This window comes from Rhinopithecus bieti, unplaced genomic scaffold (assembly GCF_001698545.2).
Source record: "Rhinopithecus bieti isolate Rb0 unplaced genomic scaffold, ASM169854v2 scaffold_31787, whole genome shotgun sequence".
Taxonomy (NCBI): Eukaryota; Metazoa; Chordata; class Mammalia; order Primates; family Cercopithecidae; genus Rhinopithecus; species Rhinopithecus bieti.
In genome coordinates, this window is record NW_016814655.1 from 2,434,615 (window position 1) to 2,448,943 (window position 14,329).

Below are 14,329 nucleotides of genomic sequence, written 5' to 3' on the forward strand. Positions count from 1 at the left end.
TTCCTCATCTTCAGGTACCAGGCTCAGATACATTCAGCAATGCTGGGCTCCCATAAGGAAGTTGGGCTCAAACCCAGGCAATGAGTTAATTGGCCAATGGCCGGAGAAAGGCAAACAACTGGGTATACAAAATTCACATCAAATAGTCAGAGTGGGTCAAGGTCATAAAAATAATGCTGATGCCACCATGCCATAGAACAGCAGTCTAGGACAACTTCAACTGAAGCAGCTTCATGCATTTCATATCAATACTCTCATTTAGACAGGGAATTATAAAACCTGCTAGATGAAATGATTATACCCTGCTCACAGCTTGTGAGAAAGACAGTACTCCCAGTCTAAATCCCAACTACCTCCAGGAAGCCCAGAATTGCTGAATGACTAATTTGTCCCCAAAATAAACCCATTGGGAAAGCTGCTGTAGATCTACCATTTATAGCAATATAGTCTTGGGGTAATTTATCAGAGTCTATTTTCTTACCCTGCCTACTTTCAAAGTGGCTGGGAGGATTAGAGATCATGTGGCTAAAACTCTTAAAAGGGAGTTTAGGATAGTAGCTGCTCAGTTAGTGCTAACTGGGATGATTACTGGTAGAATGAAACTATACACAGGTTAACACCTCTGCTTCCTTCCAACTTAAGGCTTTATTAACTATCTGTATTTGGATAATTTTATGTTGTTCAAAACTGTTTAAAAAATCAACAATTAGCTTTGGGAGCAACTATATAAATACAAGCTCAATTTACTGTTTTGCCAGTGGCAACAGATCTTATTTGATGTATTCACAGCCTCCAAGGAAAGCAGCAGCCATCTGTTAAATAAATAACTCATTAGGTGAAAAGCAAGTGCTTCTACAAGATGAACTCAAAAATTCGCCAGAGACTACTGCCATTGGCTGACTGATGAAATGGGTTGCTACAGATAATTTGGGTACTAACCAAATCCAAACCATCTTGCCTAACACAAGCTGAGATGAGTATCCATATGACCATAAGTTTAAACTTGAAGACATAAATAAGGAAACTTAAAAACAAAGTTGCAAAGTTACAAGGTTCCAGAGCTCTAGACTAATAAAGAAACAAATAAGAGCATTTTTATTTATATCAAATTGTCATTTTGCCTAAGTGGCTGGAGATGGGGGATTTCTACTAAGCTGAATATACTGGTTATGAGAAAGTCAGAATGTAGACTACGTGTGCACTGTCAACATCAAGAGGCTCAGAATACAATACATACCACTTAGTAAAATGAAAATGAATCCAATTTCACTTTTTCTTAGATGATTCAGAAAGCACTTCAGATCATATAGGACCCTTATGAACATTCATTAATTTCTTTTTTTTTTTTTTTTATTGAGACGGAGTTTCACCCTTGTTGCCCAGGCTGGAGTGCAGTGGCACGACCTCTGCTCACCGCAATCTCTGCCTCCCGGGTTCAAGCAATTCTCCTGCCTCAGCCTCCTGAGTAGCTGGGATTACAGCATGTACTACCACGCCTGGCTAATTTTGTATTTTTAGTAGAGACGGGGTTTCTCCATGTTGGTCAGGCTGGTCTTGAACTCCCGATCTCAGGTGATCCACCCACCTCAGTCTCCCAAAGTGCTGGGATTACAGGCATGAGCCACCGTGCCTGGCTATGAACATTAATTTCTATTGCTATTCTCTAAAAAAATAAATCCATGCCATTGGCTTGCTGCTCACTTTTCCCCAATCTGAGTGAAGAAAATGTCGGTGTGTTTAACTTTCTGGGTGGCAGTGCCTCCTAGATGGGAGTTAACTATACTTTGGTGATGTTTCTCAGGCCAGACAACAAAACAGGCCTGACTTCTGTTTATTGAGTAATAGTTTCTGTGAGAAATGGCTCCTGAGCCCACTGCCTGAATGTCACCATGGGGAAGGATAAATGGAGGTGGTATTCCCGTGCCAGTGACAGCCAAATCCCAACTCTATGTTCCTTCCTACCCACAGAATCTGCCTTAATCCATCCCTTGTCTCCATCACTTCTAAGAACTTCTTAGTTGCACTAAGGAGAGTTCAGACTGTCAGGAGTAGAAAAAAAACAGCAAAAGACAAAAGGAAACATCGTTATGATATTTTCTAAGAGGAAACATACATGACAGATGAATTCCAAAACAGATACAAACAGGTACAAACCTTTATGAGCCATTTAGGAAAATCCTCACAAAAATGGTCTATCTATCATCTACATGAAAATACGATTAATTCTGTTGTGGCCCAGATACAAGACAGTGATCAGTGCTGCAGGGCACTTTTCATGTGCCAAATATCCAGTTCTTGCTTCGCCCAAAGTGCATACGCCCACTGAGATCCAATATGCTCAAGCCACTTGTGTGGGATGGCAGGAGCACTAAACTAGGAGTCATCAGACCAACTGACAAGGCTGCCCCTAATCTGCTGAGTTGCATGGGTGGGGCAGTTGTCCTCTGTGGGCCTCTGCTTCCTTCTCAAGAAGGGAGAAGGGCAGGAGAAGAACTGAAAACCATCACTGCTGGCTTAATTCAGTCAATTCATCATGTGCCCATCAAGGACATAGCATTAAGCTTTAATTCAAGATCATAAAGCAATTTTGAACCCCTACGCTATCACTGTATAAGAAGAAAAGGTGCGGCCGGGCGCGGTGGCTCAAGCCTGTAATCCCAGCACTTTGGGAGGCCGAGACGGGCGGATCACGAGGTCAGGAGATCGAGACCATCCTGGCTAACACGGTGAAACCCCGTCTCCACTAAAAAATACAAAACAAAAAAAATAGCCAGGCGAGGTGGCGGGCGCCTGTAGTCCCAGCTACTCGGGAGGCTGAGGCAGGAGAATGGCGTAACCCCGGGAGGCGGAGCTTGCAGTGAGCCGAGATCCGGCCACTGCACTCCAGCCTGGGCGACAGAGCGAGACCCCGTCTCAAAAAAAAAAAAAAAAAAAAGAAGAAGAAGAAAAGGTGCAAAAGATGACCTGATGCAAATAAATCTGGCCTGACAATCAAGAGTCCTGGGTTCTAATCCTGACTCCTTTTTCTATCTGGCTATGTGAGCTTTTTTGGCTTCAATTTTCTCATCTGTAAAATGAGGTTGTTGGCATGGATAAATGATTTCTAACCGAGACTCCATGGACATCTTGGGTTCATGAGTGGGATCTGAGGTGTTCACAAAGTCCTCAAAATGTATGAAAATTTTTGTGGCATAGACATATTTCTAAAGAGGCCGCCTAGAACTTTAATCACATGTGTAAAAGACTTGCAGTTCAAAAACTGTTAGGCACACTGTTGGTGGGAATGTAAATTAGTACTGCTATTATAGAAAACAGTATGGAGTTCCTCAAAACTTAAAAATAGAGCTACCATATGAACAAGCAATTCGACTACTGGGTATACATCCAAAGAAAATGAAACCAGTAAGTCCAAGAGATTTCTGCACTCTCATGTTTTTTGCAGCACTACTCGCAATAGCCATGATATAAGATCAACCTAAATGTCTATCAATGGATGAATGAAGAAAAGTTGGTACATAGACAAAATAAAATACTATTCAGCCATAAAAAGGGAAATCTTATCTTTTGTGACAACATGGATGAACCTGAAGACATTATGCTAAGTTAAATAAGCCAGACACAGACAGACAAATACCATTTGATCTCACGTATATGTGGAATCTAAAAGAGTTAATCTCAGAATTAGATATTAGAATGGTGGTTAACAGGCGTTGAATGGTTAAAGGGGAGGCATGTTTGGGAGACACTGGTAAAAAAAATACATAATTACAGTTATATAGGAGGAATAAGTTCAAGATATCTATTGTAGAGCATGATGACTATAGTTAATGGCAATATATTGTTTTCTTGAAAAATGATAAGAGAGTAGATATTAAGTGTTCTCACCACAAAGTAACTGAGTTATTGCATTTGTTAATTAGCTAGATTTAACCATTCCACAACGCATATGTACTTCAAAACATTATGTTGTACAGTATAAATACATATAATATTATGTTAATTTAAAATAAACAAATAAAAGAAACTATTAATAACCACTCATCTAGGTGAAATCTGTGCTTTCTTCTAGCTCTAAAAATCCAATAATTTAAATAACGATACTGAAAAATGTGAAAATGACAAAGGTTTGGGACAAAGCGAAAAGAAACTACTCAAATAAAATCAATAGCAGGTGCTTAAACAGCCAGCCTGATGATCAAAGCTTTGGCACTTGGCTAGTGGGCACAGTCTAGGGCCTGAGAGTCCCCTACAGCTAACTGGATCCTTTGGCTATCTATCACCAATGCTGAACCAGAAGCCAACAATTCTGCTTCCTCCCTTTGCTGGGTGTACTTAGGGGTACCGGAGGTGGAGGTGAGGAGAAAGTCTATGGATGCATATTATGCTGCTAAGGGCTCAAGTCAAAGCTGCTCTGCTCTGAGCAGCATAAACAGTCACAATTCTCAGCCACAGTTTGGACTCTACCATATTAGAGATCAGAGACATCCACACAATGGTTTGAAGCTCGCTCCTGAGCTTACCTTGAGGAAGAAAGCACTGGCAAGATGGAGAAATGTAAATCAGATTGTAAGAGAAGAGCTTGGTGGTGCCATTTTTTTTTTTTTTTTTTTTAGCTTTTAGAAATATTAAAATGACCTTTAATGTGGTCATTTTGGTACATGTATTTGAATCATGTCTTCCTAAGTTTCTAAATAACAGTGCTTTCTTAGCTGGAGAAAGAGCACATCTCCCCAAAGATAATGTACGGTGCAGTATTTGTTTTCTAAAACTGCTCATTGTTCCATAGAATCCAGGACTCCTACTCCCAGTAGATTTCCATGGCCAAGGTCTGACCTTATATGATTTCATCCTGGCTGCTAAATCAAGAGGAAAACAGAGAAGCAGAGGTGCCAGAGGAGCCTGGTCTGCCCTCTGCCTCAGAAGCAGCTCAGGATCAAGTTGAAGAAGCCAGGATCAGCCTTTTGTTCATGTGGCAGAAACAATCTCCTGGGAATAAGGGGTTCTCAAAAAATGTACCAGCAAGAGGAAGGCTGTAGAAAGACTCAACTCTAAAGTTGAGCAAACCCATGCTTACATTCTAGATGTGTTACCACCATCTGACGCAGGGTAGAAAGTTACTTCATCTCTCTGAGCTTCTCTTGCAAAATGGGGACCATAAGAGTTTCTATCCCATAGATTCATTGTGAGGATAAGTGAGATGAGACATAGGTACATAGTTTTACTGGTGGCGTTACTATCACTGCTGCTGTCACTATTATTATTATTACTATCAAGGCTATTGTTAGAATTACAAACAGCGTTTATGAAGTTCCCGGCATATAAATCAGGCCTCTGTAAGTGATTCCATGACTACTGAGTTTTTCCTTAACCTCTGGCCCTAATGAGCACAGTGACCCAGCAGGAGTGCTCAGGACCTACTGACCCAGCCTCTTACCTTCCTTTTGTTGGTGGGATTGACATAGAGGTAACTGAGGACAGTCTTCAAACCCACTTTGTCATTCAGCTTTTCATAGGTGGTGCCATAATCTGTCGACCTGCAGGTAAAAGAGAAAACAGAAAGGGAGAGATCGTTTTATCAATAGGCAGCTATGTCTAAAGGGAAGCCAGGCTCTCCCCCGACCGACCAGCACCTTTCTTCCAAAATCACATGAGTGCTTAAAAGTGTTCTTCAGAGATAAAAAGCCCCATTAATTTTAGAAGAGCAATTAGGCTAATGCATCTGCTTACTACCTAAGCGTGCTCCCCTTTGCTCCCAGCCTTTCTCAGAGACCTACTTTTTGCCCTTTGTGAAACTGTTTGGTGAAAGGAGCTGCTGGAGACTACCTGACTCCCATGCTGCTCAGCCCCGCCCCCTGCCCACCCTGGCTCTGTGTGGAGCTGTGGAAGCACACAAGTTCCCACCAGCAGACCCTCTGTATGGGAGTTGTGTGTGGAGGCCATGGGAGAGTGGCCAGGCTGTCTCCTGAGGTCACCATGGTACAACCAACTTCATACTCACTCCATTGAGCCTGAAACAAGGGACTCTTGGAGGTCCCTAGAACCTCATAACCTCAGAGAACTTACGGGGTCCAATGGCTAAATGAGACCACACCAGGCAGACGGTTGGATGCTTTACATGGGGACAACGATGTGGGTGTGTTCAGGGTGAAAAGCCTGTGGCACTGGGCTGCTTACAGGGGAGGGGTTCATCATTCCAGTGATCCCGGTGGCTACCTGCTCCTCCTCTCCAGCACACCAACTGATGCCAAAACCAGAAGTAGAGGTTCCTTTCTTTCCATCCTGCCTTCCATGGTGGAGGAGGGAGACAGGGTGCCAAACAGTGAGATTAAATTAGTTGACCTCCCTGCCATACTGTTCACCTGCCCCCAAAACCTACCCCACAGAGACCTCCCTCCCTTTTTCCACCATTTGTATCATCATTTCTCACCTCCTCTTCCCGTCATCACTATCCTTGGCTAGACTTACAAAACTTCTCCAACTCAAGCTTTAGAAGGACACAGAGGTCAATGCATTTTCTCTGTAGTCAACTGACCTTGTAAGGGCCTGAAATCCGCCACAATCTCAGTTCCCAACTCTGGCTCTGAGCCTTGCTTTGAACTGGCATTTGATGCCCTAGTAACCACCAGCTCCAGCCTTTGCTTTGAGCCTTTATCCACCTTCTAATGCTAATCAGTGCTTCCTCGGCCAACAACTTAGCTTCAGAAGCTTAGTACTTAAAACTATATAACCTTTGTCTTTTTTTTGAGACAGGTTCTCACTCTGTTGCCCAGCCTGGATGGAGTGTAGTGGCACAATCATAGCATCACATCAGTCTGATGGCTTGTGCCTCAAATTCCCGGGCTTAAGCCATTCTCCCACCTCAACCTCCTTCCCAATGTGAGGACCATTAAGAGTCATCCCCACCCTCATCCAAGCTGGCAGATTCCTGGTCCCTGGGCCCAGTGTAAACACCCACCTGCACCTCCTCTGTAAAAGCTTCTCTAGCCCTCCTCCCAATCACTGCTCATCTCTTTTCTGCACCAGAACAAATTTCTCCATCCTTAGGCACCCAAGGCACACTGTACATGTCTCTTTTCTAACTTTTCAATAGTGGCATGATTGATTTCTTTTCTGTTTCCCCAACCACAATGTAAGCTCCTCAAAGAATTAAGGGACATCATAAAACTTCCTTCATAAGAGGAAAGAACATGAACTTTGGGTGTAGCAAAATCACTATTTCATTCCTACATCCAGAGCTCTCTGGTTACATGACCATGCACAAGTTATTTACCCCGCTGGAGCCTCAGGTTCCTTATCTGAGGAATGAAGATTCCGGGTGTGGTGGCTCACACCTGTAATCCTAGCACTTTGGGAGGCCAAGGTGGGTGGATCACCTGTGGTCAGGAGTTTGAGACTAGCCTGGCCAAGATGGTGAAATCCCATCTGTACTAAAAATACAAAAATTAGCCAGGCATGGTGGTGGGCACCTGTAGTCCCAGCTCAGGGAGGCTAAGGCAGAAGAATCGCTTGAACCCAGGAGGCAGAGGTTGCAGTGAGCCAAGATTGTGCCACTGCATTCCAGCCTAAGTGACAGAGCAAGACTCTGTCTCAAAAAAAAAAAAAAAAAAAAAAAAAATGGGGATAATTTAGTCTCACAAGGCATTCGTGAGGTTACAAAAATATAAGACATGGGAAACCTCCTAACAGAATGCAGGTATACTAAAACAGAATGCAGGTACACTAAAATGTTAAAAAATAAACCAAAGTAAAGAGGCATTCATTCATTTCTCCTTTCTCCAAAATATACAGGACAAAGTTTTACACATTATGCACACTCAGCATGTTTACTGAATAAACGAATGTCAATATTTCAAACCCTCTCTAGGCTACTGGCTCCACATGGTAATCGGTTATGCTAACTTTAATCATCAGTCCCCCAAAAGCTGACTTCTTATTCTCTGACTTTTGTCTACTGCAGGCACAGAAGCTCTGGGAATCACTACCAATCTTTCTCCTTGCCTTTCTCTCTACAACCCAGATCACTCTTCAAGTCTTAATGATTCTATTTCCTAAATAACTTAGATCCCTGGTATCCTTTCCATCGTCACACCAATGCTGTGGCTCATACATCATCATGTTTGCAACAACCCCCCAATTTTATGCTCTTCTTGAGTCTTCTCCCTCCCCCACTCATCCTCCATGCTGTTACCAGGCTATCTTTCTACCCCAGATCTGTCCACCTCGCACCTTGGTAGTAATTGCCCATTGCACACAGTCAAGCTGAATCTTCCAAGCTAAGTCTTGTAAAATCTGGCTTCAACCTCCCTTTCTGGACCCATTCTGAGCCACTTGCTCCTCTGGCCCTTTCTCTCCAGCCTCGCTAAACTTCCCTGAGCATGTCCCACATTCTCACTGCCCTCCGCTTCTGTATGCATCATCTCCTTGTCTGAACTATCCATCCCTGTTTCCTCTACTTGGCAAATTTTCCTCCAACCCTCAACATCTAACTCCAACATCATCCTTTTCCAGCTTTCGTGGGGGGAATTAATCACAATCTCATTTGTGGTCCCGTACTATCTTGTACGCATTTCTATTTAAGCATTTATCCTGTTGGTTTGGCTATACTGTCCTTATTCTGGGATCTCTTCCTTGGCTGTAACTCCTTGAAGACAAGAACCATTTTTTATAACAGCTCCAGTGTCTTGCACCATGTCAGGTACAAAGCAAGTGCCGAAAGTATTAGTTTTTGTATTGTTTTAATTTGTCTTTACTTGTAAGAATGAATGGATAAATGAGCTTGTCCAAACCTACTCACAAGTTTTTAACCAACTACTGATGTCTAGTGGTAATTCAACACACAGCAAACAATGCCTAGAAAACACGCTTGATGCTTTCGATGCTAGCACAATAGTGCAGACGGTACAGTCTAGCAAGTTCTGTCCTAGGGAAGTGTCTGTAATTCACTTGTACTAGAATTAAGGTTAAATGACAAATCACCCTGAGCAACTATCCTATGCAGTGCAAGAGTGGAGATAGACCACGATCTCTAGAGGCTGTCATTTGCATTTTTATTAATCCAAGTAAAATATTTTATAGAGTTAATTACTTCTTAATTCTACACTCTTGAAGGCATAAAGGCAGCATGGTGTAGAGAAAGAACATTGAAGCTGGAGCCTAGAAATCGAGACTGTAGAACTGATTTTCAAATGCACTCAACATGTTACCCTGGACAAGCCACTTTTTGAAGGCCGTTAAAAATGATTCTGACACTGGTTGAAATGATGAAGTAAACTTTATTCAGGACTACTGCAATATGTAGAGGGACTATTGCGATGGGATTTTGCAGTAGGGGAAAGACATAGGGTTCAACTCCAAATAGAACAAGGAAAAGTGGGAATTTTTGATAAGAGTCAGAGGAGAGGTCAGTGGATGAAAAATTGCTAAAAGGAGAGGGTAATTCCTTGCTAAACTAATCTAACAAGATTCTTGCTGAATGCAGGTCAGGGTGATCAGATATTACCTAGATTATAGTGGTGGATGAAGACTTTGATTAGCAACAGAGGTTGGGAGATTCTGGCTAACCTGACTTAGAAGGATTCTTGTTAAATGTTGGACTCTTGAGAACATGCCTAAGCTGGGAAGCCTAGTGTAAAAAGAGCTCAGAGGATTCTAACTCAAGTTTGGTTAAGGAAAGCATCTTTGTCAAGCTCCATTCCATCATTAACATGAGAGGTTTACTTACATAATCCTAAGGTCCCTTATGGATCTTAAATTTTATTAAACCACCAACACAATGCTAAGTTGTTTTCCAACTAGCATCTTTTCCTCATACTATCTATAGCAAAAATCTTAGAAGAGCTAAATTCTCAGGAATCCCTGCAGGACTGATGGAAGTCACAACAAACTTCCTTCCTGAATCCAAATAACTCTCACAAAAGATAGTATGCTGGTCACCACACATGGTCTCACTTTCACAAGCTGCATGACAGATTAACACTGACTTTGCTATTTTCCAAAAGTGGCTGCTGAAAAAAGGGACTTCCCAACAAAGGACACCCTCTACGTCTCAGCCTCCTCCATGCCTCTGGCAGGTTCTGCTCATTTGTCTATTTGATGAAGATACCTCAGGGAGCCTGGGAGCCTATGGAACCAGTAGTGCCCTTGACTCTGTCCTTTCCAGGATGGCCACTGCACACTGCCCTGACCACAGCATTCTGTGGGCCCATTTGGCCTGGGGTGAGGGGCCAATGTTAGAGAGGTCTCAGCCCCATTGCCAGAGACAGTTATGCTGGCAGAACTTGCTCTTACAAGAAAGCAAACCATCCTCTCTACTTTGTGATTCCAGACACCAGCCAGTGGGGTCACTTAGAGAAAACAGGCTCATCTCATCAATTTTAAAGCTAGCCTCCCAAATCTTGGCACTAGGTTCATAAGACTGAAATGTTCAGAACACTGGAACCATGACACCAGTGCGCTGAGCCAGCCATGGGCCTGGCACTCTGCCAGTTACCATTCTGAATTTTTCAGTGCACACAGCTAACCTGGAAGGCAGCGCATAAGGTGAGTGTAGCCATGGGGCTCTGGCTCCCGTGCTCTGGATCCAGTTACCCCAACCCCATTCCACTGTCACATGTGTGTGCACACACATGTGTGTCTCTCTCCCTTGTTCTTTTTTTCCTTATGAATTATTTCCAGCACACAGAAAAATACAATGCAATGCCCATCATTTGGCCACTATTAGATTTAACAAGTGTTTGTGTGCATAAACAACATGTAACCTTTTTGAGTGTTTTTACATGTACATAAGTGTTATCGCATAGGATATATGTTCTGCAGCTTGCTTATTTCACCCAATATTCAGCTTGTGAGATGTATCCGTGTTACATACCTAGTGGTCATTCATTCATTTTAACTGCTATCTAGTGTTTCAGCTTATGAATTAACCATTCTTTATCCTTTCAAACCACTGAGAAGTATTTTTTTTTTAATTTGCTATTATAAACAATGTTACAATGAACATTCATATGCATGGCTTCTTGTGTATTTGTGAAGAAAAGTTTTTCTGGGGTGGCATCTCCATGTGGGTCACCTCTAGGCATAACTTCTACTTCACTGGCTATTGACAACATCTTCTCCAAGGAGGCTGTACCTCCAAAGAGACACTGCTCCTTGGCTTCACCACCTGCTCAGGCACCTGCTCATCATCTGGCAGGTCCTGTCAGCTACCTGTCACTCACGCTACTCCCCAGGTACCTGACGCTGACTGGCAGACTGGGCATCCTCCCACTTCAACTTTCCAGAGGTGCTCAGGGACTATTCTATGGCATCATCTCCTAGTCTGAGTCCTGAAACTGTTCACTGAGTTCTTGTCTCATCCAGAGGCATTCAGAAGGACTTACCGCAGACTAGTACAATGTGGGAGGAACCCCCAGCCTGACCTGCCATACACTCGGTCTTTCCCACAGGGCCACTCTCCCACTGACAATTCCAGGAGTGGAGGTTTGAGTTACCATATGCTTTTTATCTACTCAGCAAGCTCCCACTCCTCTAGTGAACTTCTGGAGGAGAGGCCGGTGGCAATAAGCATATGGGCTGCTATTTTAAAAGAAAAAAAGAACAGAAAAGACATCCAGTTGATGCAGCCAAGTCAGCCTCTCAATAGAGCTGAACTGCAGCTCAACCTCCCTGTCCTAATGCCCCAGTCTGGCCAGAGATAGGCACTCTGCCAGCTCTCACAGGGCCATCTGATGTTCTTGATCTAGGTGAGCACATGGATTACCTTATCCAGTCGGCACCTTCTCCTGGTGTTTACCACCCTGGTCCTCAGCCCTCTCTTCATTTCCTCTCCTCTTCTTGCCCCTGAGCTCTGCAAAACTAGGGATCATTAACCCTGGCATCTTTCACCAGTCAGAATTCATCTCCTCAGTGGCCTGCCTTCTAAGGGATACAATCTAAAATTGGCAAACAACCACAGTTGTGGTTGTTCCTTTCCTCTCAGCAACTTCTGCATTTCCATGTTTGGCTCATTCTTTTGCATACATTTATCAACCATGGCATCTGACACGGGCTAGGCACACTGTGCTTTGCTTCCCCTTTCTGACCATTTAAAGTAGCTCTGGCTCAGGCTGGTAAACTTTTTTTCCTGCAAAACAACCAGATAGTAAATATTTTGGGTTATATGGACCTCCGCCACAACTACTCAACTCTGCCCTTTTGCAACTCCAAACAAGCCAAGCACAATAGCAAAATGAAAGGGACGGGTTTGCAAAAGCAGGAGGGGTATGATTTCGTGGTGCTGTTCTAGCTGGTATCAGCTAGAGGCAGAGAATATCAGCCTCTGCCTCTATCCCACTGCCCCCCCTTCCTCTCCCCAGTCATGTTCTCACCCTGCTTTTGTCTCTAAGACAACTTCTCAAGATTCCTGCCTGGATCTCTGATGCCCTAGAGCATCCTTCCCTGCCTGGCTGCCACACCAGGTCAAACATCTGCCTCTGTCTGGCATTCAATGCCTTTGTAGTTTACCTGCTTTGCTTTACCATTGCCTCCAATGTCCAGATTGTCTCCTTTATGACTCCCAGCTCCAGTACTCATTGTACTACAAAAATCTTTCCTATAATTCCCACCCACACCCTCCTCTGCATTTATACCAATTGCACCTAAGAGCTCCCTATTTATTCTCTGAATATATAGATATGCTTTTGATCTTTTCAGCAATTGCTAAAAGCTTCTTAAAAGAACAATCACAAATAAATTTTGTTTTAAATTTCTGAAAGTGCAGAGCACAGTTCTACATAAAGAAAACAAGAAGACTGGAGTAGTACAAAGACAACTGAACTCAGAGCCAGAACTAGCTATGCAAGCTTTACATGTCTCTGATCCTCAGCTCAGACAATAGGGTTGTTGTTACTCAGATTCAATGAAGAGTAATAAGATACCTAGCTTAGCATCTGCTAAAAGCCCTTGTTCCGTATATGCTTATGGCTGTCATTTTTATGAATACCCCTGATTGTATTGTCCTCAAGGAAAATCACCTTGTTTTCTTTTTCTAGATTTATACTCTTTACACTTAATAGGGGTGAGGCACATGGATACCCAATAAATCATTAAAGGATTTGTGGACACTGGTTCCAGTTGTCACCGTGAGCGGATGACAAGACCCAGTTGCCTGGAGAATCAAAAGATAGAATTATGCTTCCAAGTGCCAGGCCTTGGGGAGCACCCACTAGCAGCTCCTTCAGGTATACCCCACTGAGATACACTGAGGATTGTCAACAATCAAAGACCATAGGCTATTGGGTGCTCTGGTGTGTGGTGAACCGCGGCCCATTCCAAGGTCAGGGTCAGGACTTCCCACAGCACAGCTCCAGACCAAAGGCTGTTCAGAGAGTTGTGATGGAAAAGCATTGATGCTCCCCTCTGGCCTATTCCACTCCTCATTTTAGGGCCAGTGCCCAAAGCCACATTAATCTGTATCTTTGCAATGGCAGAAGCCCAGCGTGACCACAAATAACCATCCAGATAACTAATTTCAGACCTGAAGCCAAAAGTAAGCCATTTAAATAGCTTCATTCTCCAAGTGGGTATTGCCCTACCCTCTGCTTCAGAAACTCCACAGGAAGGCTGATGCCAATGCAGAAGCTTACACAGCTCTCCCTGACCTCTTGTTACCTGACTCCTGGCTGCATTGTCTAGTCTCACAAAGAAAGGCAATGATACAGGATAATTAATTCATCTCTATTTCCTCCTGCCCCCACTATTTGAATGAGAGCCATCACAGGTTCTAAATGTGGAAAATTGGAGGTTCGCTGTCTTTGGAGACCAGTCACGCAGAATTCATGGTTTAGATCAGGTAAGTTGTAGACCCACCAGCTTCCTAGCTGAAGCTGGGACAGAGCTGGGACATCTCAGCTAGGACAGAGGCTGAAGTATGTGGGGTTGGGCCAACATTCAGCTCTTCAGTTTCTTTCTTTTCCTTTCTTTCTTTGGTGTGAACACATTAGTTCTCACTGAAGACATTCAGTTCAGATAATAGGGTGGTGAGTTGTTATATTTAGGTTTTAAAATGCCAAAAAACTAACCTATCAGCCAAAAGACCTATTTGTATCATGCACGTAAGGGAAAGAAAGAAGCCCTCCAGGGAAAAGAAAGAGCACAAACAGGCCGATGAAAAGGTATGACAGCCCATAATTCACTGCATCTCTGTTGATATGAACATAACTGAATAACAATCATCAGGAAAAGGCTAAATAGAGCATATTACACACACACACACACAGAGAGAGAGACATAGTACTATACAGCAGCATTCAAGAGTAAAACAGGTATCAGTTATTGACCTGAAAAGTCTCTA

At 43.2% G+C, this 14,329-nt stretch overlaps 1 protein-coding gene across 1 annotated transcript in view; it reads right to left on the minus strand.

Moving 5' to 3' along the window:
• The window catches only part of SORCS3 (sortilin related VPS10 domain containing receptor 3), a 620,373-nt gene that overhangs the window by 345,797 nt on the left and 260,247 nt on the right, over window positions 1-14,329 (minus strand). Inside the window, exon 3 of the mRNA XM_017851830.1 lies at window positions 5,435-5,534. Within this exon, the coding sequence (XP_017707319.1) occupies window positions 5,435-5,534 (100 nt within the window). The remainder of the gene's footprint in view (window positions 1-5,434; window positions 5,535-14,329) is intronic.